This window comes from Nansenia antarctica (genome assembly GCF_963989245.1).
Source record: "Nansenia antarctica genome assembly, chromosome: 4".
NCBI classification, from domain to species: domain Eukaryota; kingdom Metazoa; phylum Chordata; class Actinopteri; order Argentiniformes; family Microstomatidae; genus Nansenia; species Nansenia antarctica.
The window spans coordinates 14,065,928-14,082,245 of NC_137689.1; the positions used below are offsets into that span (position 1 = coordinate 14,065,928).

The following is a 16,318-nucleotide window of genomic DNA, read 5'->3' on the forward strand; positions in this document are numbered from 1 at the left end:
AGAAACGTGTGAATTCAACGTCGCGTTCTCTTTAAAGAACCGCACCTGCGCATCTGCCCGGTGCTGATGCTGCAGTGCCCGGGTTATTTTCGGTGAAACACTCAGAGGTTACTCGCGTTCAAATGACGCCCTACATTACCCGCGAGAGGAAACCAAAACGTACTACGTCTTTTGTATTAATTGTTTTCTTTTTCAATCAACGCGGAATGCATCGCCTATCACAAAGGGCCCCTAACATCATGACACATTCTGATATTGCTCTGATCAGCTGTGAGCGGCGAAGCTTCAGGCTATAGAGGCCTATGCTCCTGTCCATAATATTGTGTATGTTTATGGAAGCAAGATGTTTCATGTAATCTTGAGCCTCGGCCTACTGCAATTATGAATGAATGGTCTTTATTGTCATTGATATAGTACAGGTACCATACAACGAAATTTGGGAGGGGGGGCTCCCCTGGTGCTAGGATTTTTTTTTAAACTAAAAACAAGAAGGGAAAAAGAGCTGGTTTACATAAATAAAGGCTATATACACTATCCACTATACTATACTATACAAATAAAACACTGTGCTGTACTCTATGCTATGCTATAAATAGCCTAACATGTCCTATCTCTGAACCTTATGTACCCGAGGGTTGTCATATTGCACATAGTATTATTGCACATTCATTTAAAGTGTCGCAGTTTGCAATTACTTGGGCTATGCCTACTATCATTGAGATAGGTCGGCCTCGTAGTCTAACACAAACCTATGAGTGTTTATTGAGAATATGTTGCAGTGATGACAGCCTGTAGTAGGCAGCAATTCCAAACGTTAGAAGACCTAAATACAATATGATGACACAAAAGCACAAGAATGAAATCAGAATCAAATGTATTCTGGGGGTAGACTCTTGCTCCAACGCCATTCTCTCCCTCCTGCATCATGTCATGTGCCTTAGTGCGTCGCCGTCAAATTCAGTGATGAGCAAATATTATTTTATGACAACATTTACTATTAGGATGTGCGCAGTGGGAATATGCGTGTGTGTCGAACGCTACCTGTGCTGTGCAATTATGTTGTGTCGCACCTACTTTCCAAGAGTTGAGATCGTATTGGGGTTGTAGCGACACCGTGTGGTTATTATAGCCTAGTAGTCTATATCCAGTACCACGGACTGTTCTGAAATACTATTGTGCAGACTCAGAGTACAGCATCAGAGAAACATCTCTCATATGTTTATATGTAGATAATGGTAGATAATTTTGACTTTGTGAATCAATAGTTTATTATATGTTTCAATATGCAATATTCGAAGTTAGCTCCTCAAGGTTATAACCAAGGCATGATCTAAGCCACTCTCTGCCGTCTCCATAATTGTCTATTATATTGTATTTGCCCCCTCATATTTCATGCCACCTGAGGGAACACAGGGTCAAAAAGCCAAGGTAGATCATTACTCACTCAATATTACTGTGGTGTTTGATCTTTCTGGTTGGATCTGGCACATTTTCCTCTATTCACAAGCCATGTATTGCAAAATGTGTCCTTTCTCCTTTTGTGGAGCAAGGACAAACATAAATGTTATTTTCAGCCTCAATTTGTCACAAAGTATTTTGTTGAAATTCTAATTATATCACCTCAAATTATGGCAACCTGGGATTGGAATGTACTCATAAAGTAAGGTTGGGTACAGTATAAGTAGTGTGCACACGAGTGTTTGAAACACGTCTTAGCAGACAGAATGGCACAACGACTGAACACTGTACTCTCTGTGGCTCTATTACAGGTGCTGTTACTGGGGAATCTCACACAGGGAGGTGAGTTTGCATCATGTTTACAAGGGTACAGACATTTTACAGTAATCCTGATGTATTATCAGCGACAGATTGTGTTTTCTTTTAAGTCATGCCATGCAGAGCAGTTGGCCCCCATGTCTGTCGCTTAATTATTGAATAATCAAAGTATACATGACTATTGTGTATGACACGCAGGCTGAAAGTTATATGCAATTGACTGGTCTTAGAGTAGAATCATTTTATCGTTGCTTTCAATACATTGTGTAGCATTTGAAGGCTCAGAATAAGCTTATTTTCTGGGGGTCATGTTGCATACTCTAGGTGTTACTGTACCCATCAGACTGTCTGTGGAGAATGACCTCTCCAATGAGGCTCCTACGTCCTACTCCAGCTCTGTGTTGGAGGGGGGAGTACTACTGGGAGCTATGAGGAGACTGCAGGAGACTGACCAGGACTTTAAGTAAGGAAGCACTGATGTGGTAATGTACATACAGTAATACACATACTGTAATCAGGTAAGACAGAATTAGACAAATTCAGGCTATGCAATTATTTCGGTTGAGTGACAGGCTTTAGAGTTCTTTACTTGTTTGTCTATATAGTGAAAATAACTTTCTGTGCAAAATCATTTTTACTATAAATGTCTATATTCTTATTATTGTCTTATTTTTGCCATGATTCTCTCCATGTCTTGGCAGGTTCACAGTGAAAGATCACCCAGACTTTGGCCTCCTGCTGGAGAGTGTTAATGGAGTGGCTGGGATGGAGGCAGATCAAACCTACTGGGAGCTTCTGTCAGAGTCCTCTGGGACACAGACCAAGTTGGACATGGGTGGGTGTGTCCTGAAACAATCCTTAAGAGTGTGTGTGTGTGTGTGTGTGTGTGTGTGTGTGTGTGTGTGTGTGTGTGTGTGTGTGTGTGTGTGTGTGTGTGTGTGTGTGTGTGTGTGTGTGGTCTGAAACTCCAGGGAAAACTGGCATGTCTTCCCACAGCTGATCACTCTGTTTCCCATTCTTTTCTAAAAAACACTGCACTCGATGAGGACATTGTCATATTCACAACCAAGGCCAGATTACAAGTCCTTCCTACCAGACTCAACCTCTCTATTTGGTTTCCCTCCACTCAGGTTCCTCATTGCTTGCACCACACCACAGAACAGGCTACAGAAACACTTTCACATATCTTGAATGGCTGTTATGTTTACAAAGGAATGTATATAGCACGTCATGACAGAATTGTGAGCCTAATAGTAAAGGACATATCACTCCACTTCCCAGTTACAGTGAAAATGTATACACATGCTTGTGTCAATGCATCCATGTTCAATTTCTGTAATGACCAATGTCACTTTTCACAGTTGTCTGCTAACACACCAGATGTTGTTGTTGTTAATGAAGAGTCCAGAGAGGTGTCTGTATTAGAGGTAGCATGCACCTTTGATATAAGCCTAGAGGAAGCCTTCATGACTAAGGTCATGAAATACCAGCAGCTTGTAGACACCATCTCAGAGCTAGGCTATAGGTGTACGCTATTAGTCTTTATATTTGGCAGTCTTGGACATGTGCACAGATTGGTTGTCAGAGGACTACGTCTACTGGGAATGTCCAAGGGAGAAGCAAAAAGGCTCAGCAAGTATTGCTCTGTCTCTGCGATTATTGGCAGCCGCCAAATATGGCGGAGACGGTGTTACTTGTACCCGTGAGTCTTGTCCTGTTGTATGTGAAAGACATTGTCCATGTCTGTTTGTGAATGCATCCCATCTGTGCCTTCAGTATTTGTGTCCTTGTATACTTGTTTCTATGTGGACAGAAATAAATGATTAAAATGTGAGTGTGTTTGTGTGTTTCTAAAAGTAAATAAGATCAAATTGTTGATAAAATGTATATATGACTACATTATATTCTTTTCTTTGCAGGGATTGGCTGCTACATGCCGAAAGCACATGAACACATCATCCTAAAGCTCAGCACTTGGTCTAAACACTCCGATTCCTGGGGGTGCACATACAGGATGACCTGTCCTGGAAGAACAACACAGCAGCCACCATCAAGAAGGCACAACAGCGGCTCTTCTTCCTGAGAGTCCTCAGGAAGGACCACAACAAGCAGGAGATACTGGTGGCCTTCTACCGCTGCGCAGTGGAGAGCATCCTCACCTACTGCATCTGCAACTGGTTCTCCAGCTGCACAACCGCAGAGAGAAATGCGCTACAGAGAGTCGTGAGAACAGCCCAGAAGATCACAGGCGCCCCCCTCCCCTCTCTGGAAGAGCTGTACAACACACGCTGCCTCAGGAAGGCCTCCAAGATCTCCAGAGACCCATCCCACCCTGGGTACGAACACTTTGCCCGGCTGCCCTCGAACAGGCGGTACAGGACCATGGCCGCAAGGACAAACAGACTGAAGCTCAGCTTCTACCCCAGGGCCATCCAGGCCCTGAACACAGCAAAGACCTAGGTTCTGGGCCCTGGACAGTCTGGACGGATTGATGGCAGCTGCTGTATTGAAAAATCTGGTGTAGTGCTGAGGCACAAATGTGTACATTTCAAGCCTGCAAACTGCGACACTTTAAATGAATGTGCAATAACACTATGTGCAATATGACAACCCTAGGGTACATAAGGTTGCAGAGAAATAGGAAATGTTAGAATAGGTATAGCATAGCATAGAGTACAGCACAGTGTTTTATCTGTACAGTATAGTATAGTGGATAGTGTACATAGCCTTTATTTATGTAAACCAGCTCCTTTCCCTTCTAGTTTTTTTAGTTTGTTTTTCTTTCCTAGCACCAGGGGAGCCCCCCCTCCCAAATTTCGTTGGTTGGTACCTGTACTATAGCAATGACAATAAAGACCATTCATTCATTCATTCATTCATTCATTCATTCATTCATTCATTCATTCATGAAGACTTTGTACAGTTTTAGATTAACCAGGATTTATTATGGGAAGCCGCAGAATCCAAATAAACCATTTCAACCATTCTAACCAAGCTCTGGATACATGGACATACAGTACAACAATGTAGATTCCATTAAATCATTATTATTTTTATTTAGTTTACAATACACTTAAATATATTGCATGTTCTATGTCAATTTTAGTCCATGGAGCTATCCCACAAAGATGTGCTTAGCCTGACCCTTCTCTCTGATCTCCAACACCACAATAGCCACCTCTCACCTTGGGTAGGTAACAAGATTAAGGTTTCAGATCATTGCAGGACAGATTGAATGAAGAGCAGGTGGAGGTAGGGGAGGAGCCTTTAATCCTTATGAACACTCTCTGCAGAGAGACTCTCTCTTACGGTCTTATTGTGGTAAACCTGACCACATTGTGGTCACCCAACAGCAGAGTAACTGGGGAAATGAGACAGTGTTTTTACCAGTGTTCTTGAAGTGAGTTCCAAAGATATGTAACATTGTGACCTCGTAAACTCTCACGGATGAGATGAAGTTGCAGAGGATCTGTGGTTCAAACAGTAGGATGTTCACATACCCTCTTATTATTTCACTCACTCTCTTATCCTGCAGATCCTAAAAGACAGAACAACAAAAATTAATTGTTTGTGTATACATATGTTGTGTGCATTAAGTCTCAATGAGTTTGGTAGAAACTGGTCAATGAACGCCTTGCAGATGTGATCAAATGAAGCCCTAACTAATCATTAACCACACTCTAAAGAACCACATACAGTATTTCATTATGTTCAGTTAAACCAGTCAAACCGGTTTGGCCAAACTTCATCACCTTGTTTCCATGGCCAGTGAATCAGATACATCATATTATGTGAATGTAGTGTTGCCACTCACCGCAGGCGATAGAGCAGTCACACTGACAGTAGTCACTCACCACAGGCGATAGAGCAGTCACACTGACAGTAGCCACTCACCACAGGCGATAGAGCAGTCACACTGACAGTAGTCACACTCACCACAGGCGATAGAGCAGTCACACTGACAGTAGCCACTCACCACAGGCGATAGAGCAGTCACACTGACAGTAGTCACACTCACCACAGGCGACAGAGCAGTCACACTGACAGTAGTCACAGCGGGTAAACCAGCGGTTCCAGCCTAACTCCTTCTTGATGCAGTTGTCAATGCGGCTGCAGCCCTGCTTAGGAGGGCCTATGTAGGTCTTGGAGGGGCAGCTGGAGGAACAGTTCCCATCGATATCCTTCTCATTCATGTCAACACGCCCCAGGCGACACACCCCTGGGCCAGGGAGAAAGAGAGGGGTGGAGGGGAAAGAAAGACAAAAGAAAGAAAGTAGGAAATAAAGGTGAAGACTACTCAGTGACTGACAACTGAAGTTATGTAACGGTGATCTGTGATGCTGTATGAACCAGCAGCTACTCACTGAGACAGGAGGGTTTGACGGTCCAGCGGCCATTGGACTGGCAGGCTCGGACGGGGTCCCCCACCAGCATGAAGCCTGAGCGGCACTCATACCTCACCACGGAGTCCACCCACCAGTCGTTCCCATACACCACGCCATTGAAGTCCACGTCAGGCCTCCCGCAGTTCACTGCCTCACACAGGACCAACACCAGAGAGCACAGTAGACAATATGCAACATATGATCCATACAAGTAAAGAGGGATAGATGTTTGATGAATCTATCTATTCCCTGTTGGAATCTCTTTACCACACACTGGCCATTTTATACTTGCGTACGTGATAAGAATCTGACAGTTCCCTTTTAAATGTCATGGGTGGGTGTCCACTGCAGTGTGGATATGCTACTGTCCAGTGTGGATATGCTACTGTCCAGTGTGGATATGCTAGTGTGTAGTGTGCTACAGTGTAAGAGCATGGAACACACCCTGTAACAATGTGAGGGTCTGCCCTGTGTGATAGTCATACCTCTGCAGAAGGATTTAAAACCGACCCAACAGCAGTTTGAGTCTCCACAGCGATCCCTTTTCAGCTCGTGGTGCCTTCCCCGACACCCCCCCACACACAGGGGGGCCGTTCCCGACCAGTAAGTCTCCGCCTGAGGCTCCTGCTCCGGCAGTGGAGTCCACTCTGTCACACCTGAGTCATATCAGTTTCATCAGACTACGGTATATCAAAAGTAGTAAATGCTACAGCCAAGTAAGGCACTCCCAGTGACTACTCGATTTAAAAGCAATATTGTCACAGCAAGTTGTCTTACCGCTCCCTTCCCCTTGCTCTTCCTCCATTATTTCAGGCAACTGTGTGAACACCCCATGTGAGGAGCCCAGGAGAAGCAGCAGTGTGAGTAGTCTCATGGTGGCCCTGTCTCTTAGTCCCTTTAAAGCAGGACAGGTAGACACCTCTCACATCTGACTGTTCAGCTATGAACTCAGATCACATTATTGACCTATCGTTCTGTCCAACCAGACGTCACTGCAGAGGAGACTGAGTGAGGGAGCAGTGTGCAGTGAGGGCTGCTTACACTAAGCTCCAGAGGCTGGCTAATCTTTTAAACACAGCTAACACCAACCCAACCACTACACAACCACTGCCTCTCATTGACTCTGGGACTTCCACTCCCCGCCCCCCACCGCCCTTGTCACACACACACACACACACACACACACACACTCACATACAACAATCTAATCGATATTAGTTTAACATTATTCTAATTTCCAGCCTATGTAATTATTGTCCTACTGCCATTTGTTATTGTCTTTTTGAAACTATTTTTACTTATATATTGTTTAGTTTTTTTATCTTTATGTCCTATGCACCAACCACACCAGTTTCCTGTACGTGTGAATATACTTGGCAATAACAAATAATTCTGATTCTGACTACCACCACAGAAATGATACTGTTTTAGAACTGGTTGAAGATGTATCCATGTACATTACGTGATTTTGCATGGGCAAAAAATAAGAGGGAAAGAAAGCGCAGGAAACAAAGGATGGTTTTGCAAAAACCTTTGTGATACTGATGTGAAACAAAATGTCTGCAGTCACAACTGAATAGTGTTGATGTTATCTGTGCCCTTGAATATCGCTGTGTAACGTCAATCAGCAGCATCTAACCACCCTATATCTGTCCTGCAGCCCATCTATATCTGCCTGTCTATCATTGCCTCAATGCCTATCAATGCCCCTCTTTCTCTCTCAAAAAAGAAACAATAGGAGACCATTTTTAAAAACACAATCATTTTATTGCATAATTCATAAAAAAAAATACTTTCAGAAATATTCCGTTTATTCTAATTCTGTATGTCAGTGCATTCTCAATTAGACCAGCAAAGGAAACTCACAATAAGAGTTGATGCAAATTGCAACATGTAGGGTTTAGGTATGTTACCACATTACAGCATTGAGTAAGGATGCCTGGTAGTATTGAAAGAGCCATTTCCAATGCAAACCGTCTTTATAAGTGTGTTTCAATTGAAATAATAAAATAATTCAAATAAATAGCATGAATGGCAACCGTTCAACCAATAATTGTTATCAGAGGAAAACATAGCACCAAAATCTACCCATTACAGATGTTTAGTTTCATCCCCTCAGTTCAACATTTTCAGCCTGAAATCTGCCAAGCGTTCTGCTGTGAAAATACAGTAGGTCCACTGAGGCAGGACCTGCATGATGAAGCTGAATCTTTAGGAGCCATGGTTTACTTATTCCATGGTTATTCCATGATTCCTTAAAGTGACATCCACCATCTCTTAGTCCTGGTGCTGTTCTGTATTGTGGCTCCACTCAGTAGCTGGGTCATACAAGAGCTGAGAGGAGAGAATGCTGTGAGAGGAACAGTCTGTGTGTGTGCGTGTCATTTGTGTGTGTTTTGTGTGTGTGGTCTTTACACCACTGGCATAATGAGCAGCTGAGCAGTGTCTTGGAGCTGAAGCATCACTGTGTCCTCCCCTGCCTGAGTGGTGGCCCCAGTCAGGACGTAGTACATCCCTTCCCCCTGGCTGGCCACCACGGCACCAACACTTGCCCCAGTCTGATCCCCCACCCCCCCATCCTCCAACAGGACCCCTCTTAGTTCTACCTCCATCTCCATGGGGGCTGCCGGGGCTGCCGAAACAGCGTCCTCCTCCTCCTCCTCCTCCTCCTCCTCCTCCTCCTCCTCTCCCTCCCCCTCCCCAGTCTGGACAGTATCCTCGCCCTCTTCCCCCTCACCCGGCCTCTCGCTCATCAGCTGCTCTGTCAGCTCCACGCTCTCATAGCGGATCAGCTGCAGCCGCATGAAGCCATCCTCATGCTCCTTATACCTGAGAAGGGGAGACAACCACAAACAAGGAAGAACTGTAAGCTTCTTTATATTTCTGACCGCTCACAATGGATTCTTGATAAAACACCACCACGCTCCTACCTGAATCTGGGGTGTCCGGAGGGCCATTTGAACTGGTGCTTCTTGCGCAGGTGGGCAGTGAGGTTGTTGCCTCTAGTGAAACACTGCTCACAAACGTGGCACTTGTAGCGAGCCACAAAATCTCCCTGAGATGACAACACAATATCACACCTCTTAGGAAAGGGGTCAAATGTAGTTTGTATGTGGGTGCAAATGAAGTAGAGTTGCTCTCGGAAAGCGAATTAGTGTTCATCTCTGTGTATAGAGTATGTGGCCAGTCCCCCTCTCACCTCATGAACTTTCTTGTAGTGGGCCTTGATAGAGTGCAGGGAGCGGGTGGTGTAGCCACAGCTAGTGAAGTCACAGCGGTAGGCCGGCGCACTGCTGTGGGTGTCCAGGTGTTTACGCAGATCTATCAAGTTCTTACAGCTGAGGAGGAGGTGGAACAGTGGGAGGAGGGGTTAGCAAAACTTCCCTTCAAATCTTTTTTACATGATATCCTGTCAACAAGTCTGTTGCTTTTCTCTTTGGCTTGGGCTCTCCAGAGGGTGCTCTACCTGTACTCGCAGTATTCACAGCTGTAAGGCTTCTCGTTGCTGTGGCGGAACTTGATGTGGTTGCGCAGGGACGAGGGCGACGGACAGGTCATGTCGCACAGTGGGCACTTGTAGTGGTTCACTAGTAACAGAGAGACGGGGGAGATTAGAGATTAGATTAATAGAACATGCCAGATATGAACACTGAGGATAGGATGACTATGAAGGAGTCCGACTTGGAGGAAGAGTGGAGATAAACCGAAGTGGAGGAACAGAAATAAATAAAAAGGGACTGACCATGGTTCCTCATGTGGTCCCTCAGCAGTCTCTCTGTGGCAAATCGTTTGGAGCAATGGGTGCACTGGAACCTCTGACCTACAAGACACATGCGCAGACACCAGAAGGTAATGTAAATGACTTTTCGGTTAGAGTCCACTAGGCAAACACACAAACGTATCCCCTCTCCTCACCGTCCATGGTGGTCTGCCGTCGGATGTGGTCGAAGAACTTGGTGTTGTTGGCGAACATGCCTCCACAGGTGGGGCAGGCCACCACTTTCTCCTGTGTGTGGCTGCGCAGGTGTTCTCGCAGCTTAAAACGCCCTTTGAAGGCGGCCTCACAATCTAGAGGGAAGAAATACATCATTTAAACATTCACCGTGTGCCTGTTTTACTACATCCCTAATAATAATAATTTCCATGATAAAACCTATAGAACCTAGTGGAATGGAAACAAACTATCACCTGTCTGTGTCTCCATGGTAGTGGTGAACTGAGTCTTGTGTGTTAACTACACCATCCCCTTAAACAGTGCTCATTTGACTCACCTTTCCAGCCACACCGCACCACGGAGTCCTTATCATTGGATGGTACATCCATACAGGTGCTATGCATCTCCACATGGCGGTAGAACCACTCAGGGTTAGCCAGGGGTGGTTGCTGTGCGCACGCACACACACACACACACACACACACACACACACACACACACACACACACACACACACACACACACACACACACACACACACACACACACACACAATTTCCAGTGTTACTCAAATCGAATAAACTGAAGTGCAAGATTTGACTGCTGTTGCCTGTTTCATTTCAATAACTTTTCGGGGCATTCGATGCAGTGGCAGTGTCGACATCATAACACACTTCATTCTATATCTCTCCACGGAGTGGCCAGGCTGGCTTGATCCACACCAGCAGAGGCTGCACAAGACGTAGGCCTACCTCACATTGCTCCCACTGGCAGATGAAATTGTCTGTGATGTCAGGGACAATGTTGCGGTTATGGAAGCCGATAGCACAGGATCCGTGGCTGGGCTGGGCATTGAGCACCCGCAGGCCCCACTGCTTGAGCTTGGTGTGGTAGCAGTGGAAGTACACATGGCGTACCAACTCCTCAGCAGACTCCACAGAGCAGAATCCACAGTCTCTCCACAGACAGCTGTATTCCTCTACACACAGACACAAGCAAACACATGATCAACACTTCAGTGTGTTCCACTTTATAATGTTATATTGTCAGTTAGTCTTTTCAGGACGTTAACCCTCTGTATTTCTTCATAACAAGTCAAACGTTGACACATTGGCACTGTGTGAACAATAAAGGGTTTGTAATAAGCCCTCGTCATTCAGTCATGTATTCAGTCACTCTCGCAGGGCGCTAGTCTGTCTGATCAACCATGTGTCCGTGGCCAGCTCACCTAGCCCGTCACTGTCCGGGTCCTCCAGGCTGCTCTGCGCTGTGAGGTGACCGTCCAGGTGATCACAGAAGTCCTCCATCCGACCAAACGACTCCTGACAGGACCCCCACTCACACGCCAGCTCCAGCCGGGCGTCCTCTTTCCTGATCCGTTTGCTCGAAGGCATCTCGAGCAAACGGATTATGGCAGGAAGGTTTTTATCAGTCGTGTATTTCACACGAAAATGCCTAACTGCCTGGTAAGCAACTGGTCAGCTGTCAACAGCCAGCTAGCTAGCTAGGCTCCACCACTTAATGCCAACAACGTTATTATGACAGCGAATAAGACGGTGTATAACTGGTCAAATCAGACGACATTTGAACATATGAATGCCCCAGTTGTTTAGAAAAAGGACAACACAAAACAAACGGCTAGCTAAATGTTACTAGCTTGGTGTGAACAGTGGTCCAATGAGAAGTCCCTCCGAGTCTGCGCTTAGCCAATCACGTAAGGCGGCTGCTGGGTACGACAATGATATCTGTCTTCCAAAACCGAGACCGGTTAAACACGGTCCGGATACACGCAAATAACATGTAACTGACCCACTGCAGCAATGAATTCAGCTTGCGTACTACATTACCTTAGATTTAATTTCGAAAATGATTGAGGCAGCTTTTCAATATTTCATGTGGAAAATGATTGTTTTGAACACTTGTTTAATTTCTGGCTCAAGCATTCCATTACAAGAGTAAACATACATTCTTAAATTCAACACTTGTACTTACATTCCTATACAAAAAGCAGAAGTCTAATGTGAAAACAAGCTGGCCGTACATTGGTAAGGCTAACAAATATATTTTGGATTGAGACACATTCAGTAGGGTCATAAAATACACTTAAAACCAATAATAAAGAAAAGTAACAATTTCATCGAGCCCTTGTAATATCCCCCATTGCTTTCAGCGCCTCTCGCTTTAATCACCTATATAGAATAATTATAGCTCAGTTCCATATGGAACCTGTCCCAAAAAGCAGCCATTCGTACAACGACTTTAGACTGGGATAAGATTGGACTGGGGTTAGTTTAGCTTCTCTATGATTGCCATTCAGTGCTTAACTGTTCATTCAAAAATAAGGTAAATTGTTTCATACATTGATAGATTTTTAATTCCGTCAATTGCGTTGCCTGAACGCACAATTTCTTCACTGTCCCTTTTTTGACAGAGAAAAAGTAATCCTCCACCTTCTTAAAGCAGAAAAGGAGATGTGAAGCAATAATCAAGAAATCAGTCAACTCGCAGAAGGATCATAAATTAGTTGTTCCAACATGGACATCCCTGTAGTCTCTCAGCCTTCTCTCTAGACGTCATAGAATAGGCGCACCAGGTGATAGCGGATTCCAAAGGCCAATACACTCCCCAATACCTAGGACACAGAAAAATATGAATCATTACCAAATAGTGATGTCCAAATATGTATTTATTTGTTTTCTATTTAACTCTTATTTTATCAGATGAAACATGTTGTACCTGTAAGAGTAACATGATGGTTGTGAGGTTTCTCTCGTGTGTGGGCCCGAGTATCTTCAACACCAGGTTGATTAAGGTCATATTGTTACACTCCACAAACTCATCATCTCCCTCCTGGCCCCTCTGTACCTCTAGCACCCGCAACATCTCTGCCACCTATTGGGCAACAGACAACATTAATATAAACATTGACATCAACAAACAAAACATTGGCAAGCTTGAAACTCATATCACAAAGCACAAGTAAACATATTTTACCTTTAGAATGAGATTTCCTAATTCGGAGAGGTCCTTCCTTTTGAATTTAGAGTAGCTCATTCCTAGTTTCCCTGTGTCTGGGTTCAGTCTGTCCATTAATCAGTATGGAGGATACAATTATGATTAGGATAGCTTTTATAATGGGAGGGTGGGTCATGATTCACGCAATGAGAATTCAGGGGATCATTTTAAAAGAGGATTTGTTACCTGGGGAGGCGATGTCTGGGACATGGTATTACATGGAAAAGCTGTGGCAGCGAGTAGACAAAGTTGACCACCTGAGGAATGAAGAAGAGCAGCATTGTTTTGCTGAAGTGTCCCAGGATGCCGACCACAGCGAAGGTCATCCCAGCAAAGTAGCAGAACGTGTCCCCAACAAACACGGACGAAGGGTACCTGAGACGATGCGTAAATGTTAACAGAATATCAAGGTGCTGCAGCAATGACCGCATAATGCATTAGAACATCACCCTAGAACAGGCTCAAACTCACCAATTGTGGTAAAAAAGTGCTAAAGTTGTGAAGAAGAATGGGATCATAAAGTACAAGGAGAAAACATGGTCATCCCTGAAGTCCCCTGTAACAATCAGTGAAGAGTACAATGAGATTACAATCATCTTTCTATACGTTTCAATAAGGGATATTGATGAGAAAGTAAATGACCACTTACCACTCAGCTCAAACAGGTTGAAGATGATGATTGAGCCAGAAATGAAGAGGGCCTGTCCTGACTCAATGCCATTAATGCCCGCCAGGATATTGATTGCATTAGTACAGAACACGGCCAGCATGCCCATGTAGACATAGTAGAGTATTCCTACAGAGAAACAGACAATACCTTGTCAGCAAGCTATGTACAAAAACAGTTATAAAACTGCACTAACTTCAATAGCACTAAATCTTAGTTCGAAATAGAGCAACCTCCCAGGGCAGCTCTTTTGTAGACAAACAAGACCATGGTGACACCCACCCAGATCTAAGTTCATTCCCAGGAGAATCCTGAAGGGCTTGGGCACCACAATGACAGTGTTGCCAAAGTTGGTGAAGTAGACCATGAGCAGTGGCAAGGAGGCCATTGTGGGGAGCAGCAGCTTGTGTCTCCAGCGCAGGTTCAGCACGTCATCAGCGAAGCCCAGGAAGATCATACAGCAGATAGCGAGCAGGGCACCAATTAGCTGGACAAACTGTTCACACCAGTGGAGAGAAATGGGAGCAATGTCAGTCACATCACATGACATGATGTCGGTCACACTGATCCTGAAAGAGTGATCAGATCAATGATACTGTGTCTGGAATTGTACCAGGGAGAATAATCAGAAACTATCCGGGTTGACACACCTCATTGTGTGGGAAGCCCTTGTGTGGGAAGCCCTTGCACTGTTCTCCCACAAAGCAGCTGAGGAAAGGCACAGGAATGAAGCAGAAGAGGATGATGAGGAACACTGTCCCGCTGATGACGCCCTGAGACTCTGGACTGCCAAGGGTGAGGGGGTGAACAGAGAGAAAGGACAATGCATTAGGACAACAGCAACAAAACAACCGTACAATACATGTGTTATTTATGAGGCCTATTACTTAACAATGTGATGATTGAGTTAAACACAACTAATAATCACATGGGTTTGGACTGCATAGCTTCTGGTTGACTGTAAGAGCTGGCTGTAACTATGGATTGACTCTCAGAGCTCTATTGTATTGTATGCAATTGACAACATTTTTCTCCAAGTTGAACATTAATACACTGGGTAAGTGATAGCAAATAAAGATAAACTCACACTTCCTTTTTAGAGACTTTGTTCAGGTCCATCCCATACAATCTGGCTGCGATGAAATGGTCTTTGAAGGCAGGAATAAGTTTTAATGTGGCCAGGCACCCAAGTGCAGACATGCAACAGTTGATGACAAGGGGTAGGACGGGAATCGGCATCATATTTTCTGGATATGAATCGCCTTTGCACTAGATCAGGAATAGCTATATCAGATATCTGGAGCTGTCACTAATAATCATTGGTAGCTAAGTAGCTATATGGGCTAGTCAGGCGAGCTGACCTGCTATTTCGCTAGATACATTGACGTCTTATTAGATAATAACACTTGCTTTCGCAGAACAGGAAAGGGTGTCAGATCGTTATCCCAAAAGCGGACATTGCTAATTAGAACAAGAATACTGTACGAAAGAAAAGTAAAGTTGTAGCTATCTCATGACGGTAATCCGTGCACAGACATAAACAAACAGACACATCGGTTGTCGTCCGTGTTCCCCGTCGAGCATGTATGCGTGGGACACTCCAAATACCACGTCTACTTCCGTTTATGTGAACAGGGTTGCGTTCAAGAGCACGCAATGTACTGAACGTTTTTAGACATATGAATGTTGTACATCCAGAGATAGGATTTAGGTCTATTTATATTGTGTATATAATACATATGCGTTAAACGCTGTGTATTACAATAGTCTAAAGTGGCTTTCTCCCCTCGTCTCCTTTCTCTCATCACCAAGTGAATAAACGGACAGAAGGAAGCACATCACAGTCTGAATGTTCATGATCATGTTGTTTTCACCTATCCCTGTGTGTTCAGATCAGTGTTTTCACCTATCCCTGTGTGTTCATATCAGTGTTTTCACCTATCCCTGTGTGTTCATATCAGTGTTTTCACCTATCCCTGTGTGTTCATATCAGTGTTTTCACCTATCCCTGTGTGTTCATATCAGTGTTTTCACCTATCCCTGTGTGTTCATATCAGTGATGTTGTTTTCACCTATCCCTGTGTGTTCATATCAGTGTTTTCACCTATCCCTGTGTGTTCATATCAGTGTTTTCACCTATCCCTGTGTGGTCATATCAGCGCTGATTGATAGAAACGAGACCGGCAAACGAAGCCACCGTAGGTAGCCAATAAGAAGATATCAAATGTGAAAATGTGAAGGCAAGCAAAAGGAAAAACAGTGATATGAAAAAAGTGGATATTAATTTTGCAGAAAACCCTGGGTAATAATCGTTAACCTGTAAATGGTTAATTTAGATGAGAGATGAGTTCCCCAATTCTGACCACTTCATGGCAAGTCATTGACGTTAAACGCGCGCCCTTTAAATGTATGGGCGGTGCGCGCGCGCTGTTTGTGCACCGATCTGACAGTTCCTTGGTTCCTGCGCAATAACCACTGCCGACTTTGTACTGGACCAGAGGTGGGAGGTACGGGGGTAGGCTATAATCGCAATTCTGGAGG

At 44.4% G+C, this 16,318-nt stretch overlaps 2 protein-coding genes across 2 annotated transcripts; both read right to left on the reverse strand.

Moving 5' to 3' along the window:
* Positions 1-8,572: 8,572 nt before the first annotated feature.
* On the reverse strand, positions 8,573-11,489 carry hinfp (histone H4 transcription factor; the record flags this gene model as incomplete). Its single annotated transcript, XM_080529063.1, has 10 exons — positions 8,573-8,719; positions 8,873-8,990; positions 9,092-9,216; positions 9,361-9,499; positions 9,628-9,748; positions 9,904-9,981; positions 10,077-10,229; positions 10,433-10,541; positions 10,848-11,074; positions 11,324-11,489. The coding sequence occupies 10 exons, from the start codon at positions 11,487-11,489 to the stop codon at positions 8,573-8,575; spliced, it is 1,383 nt and encodes a 460-aa protein (XP_080385189.1).
* Positions 11,490-12,010: 521 nt separating this feature from the next.
* dpagt1 (dolichyl-phosphate (UDP-N-acetylglucosamine) N-acetylglucosaminephosphotransferase 1 (GlcNAc-1-P transferase)) lies at positions 12,011-15,301 on the reverse strand. Its single transcript, XM_080530420.1, has 9 exons — positions 14,865-15,301; positions 14,428-14,563; positions 14,060-14,273; positions 13,760-13,906; positions 13,582-13,666; positions 13,297-13,485; positions 13,090-13,177; positions 12,832-12,987; positions 12,011-12,727 (listed from the first exon to the last, which is right to left on the reverse strand). Exons 1-9 carry the CDS (start codon positions 15,017-15,019, stop codon positions 12,662-12,664), a joined length of 1,236 nt encoding a protein of 411 aa, XP_080386546.1. The 5' UTR covers positions 15,020-15,301; the 3' UTR covers positions 12,011-12,661.
* Between the last annotated feature and the right edge of the window lie 1,017 nt (positions 15,302-16,318).

Excerpts from the sequence above, each read along its gene's own strand:
- dpagt1 (XM_080530420.1), bottom strand. The coding sequence starts at position 15,019 with ATGATGCCGATTCCCGTCCTACCCCTTGTCATCAACTGTTGCATGTCT. Across the intron at positions 14,564-14,864 it reads AAAGTCTCTAAAAAGGAAGT|TCCAGAGTCTCAGGGCGTCA; the intron begins GTGAGTTTATCT and ends CACCCTTGGCAG. Across the intron at positions 14,274-14,427 it reads AGGGCTTCCCACACAATGAG|TTTGTCCAGCTAATTGGTGC; the intron begins GTGTGTCAACCC and ends TGGTGTGAACAG.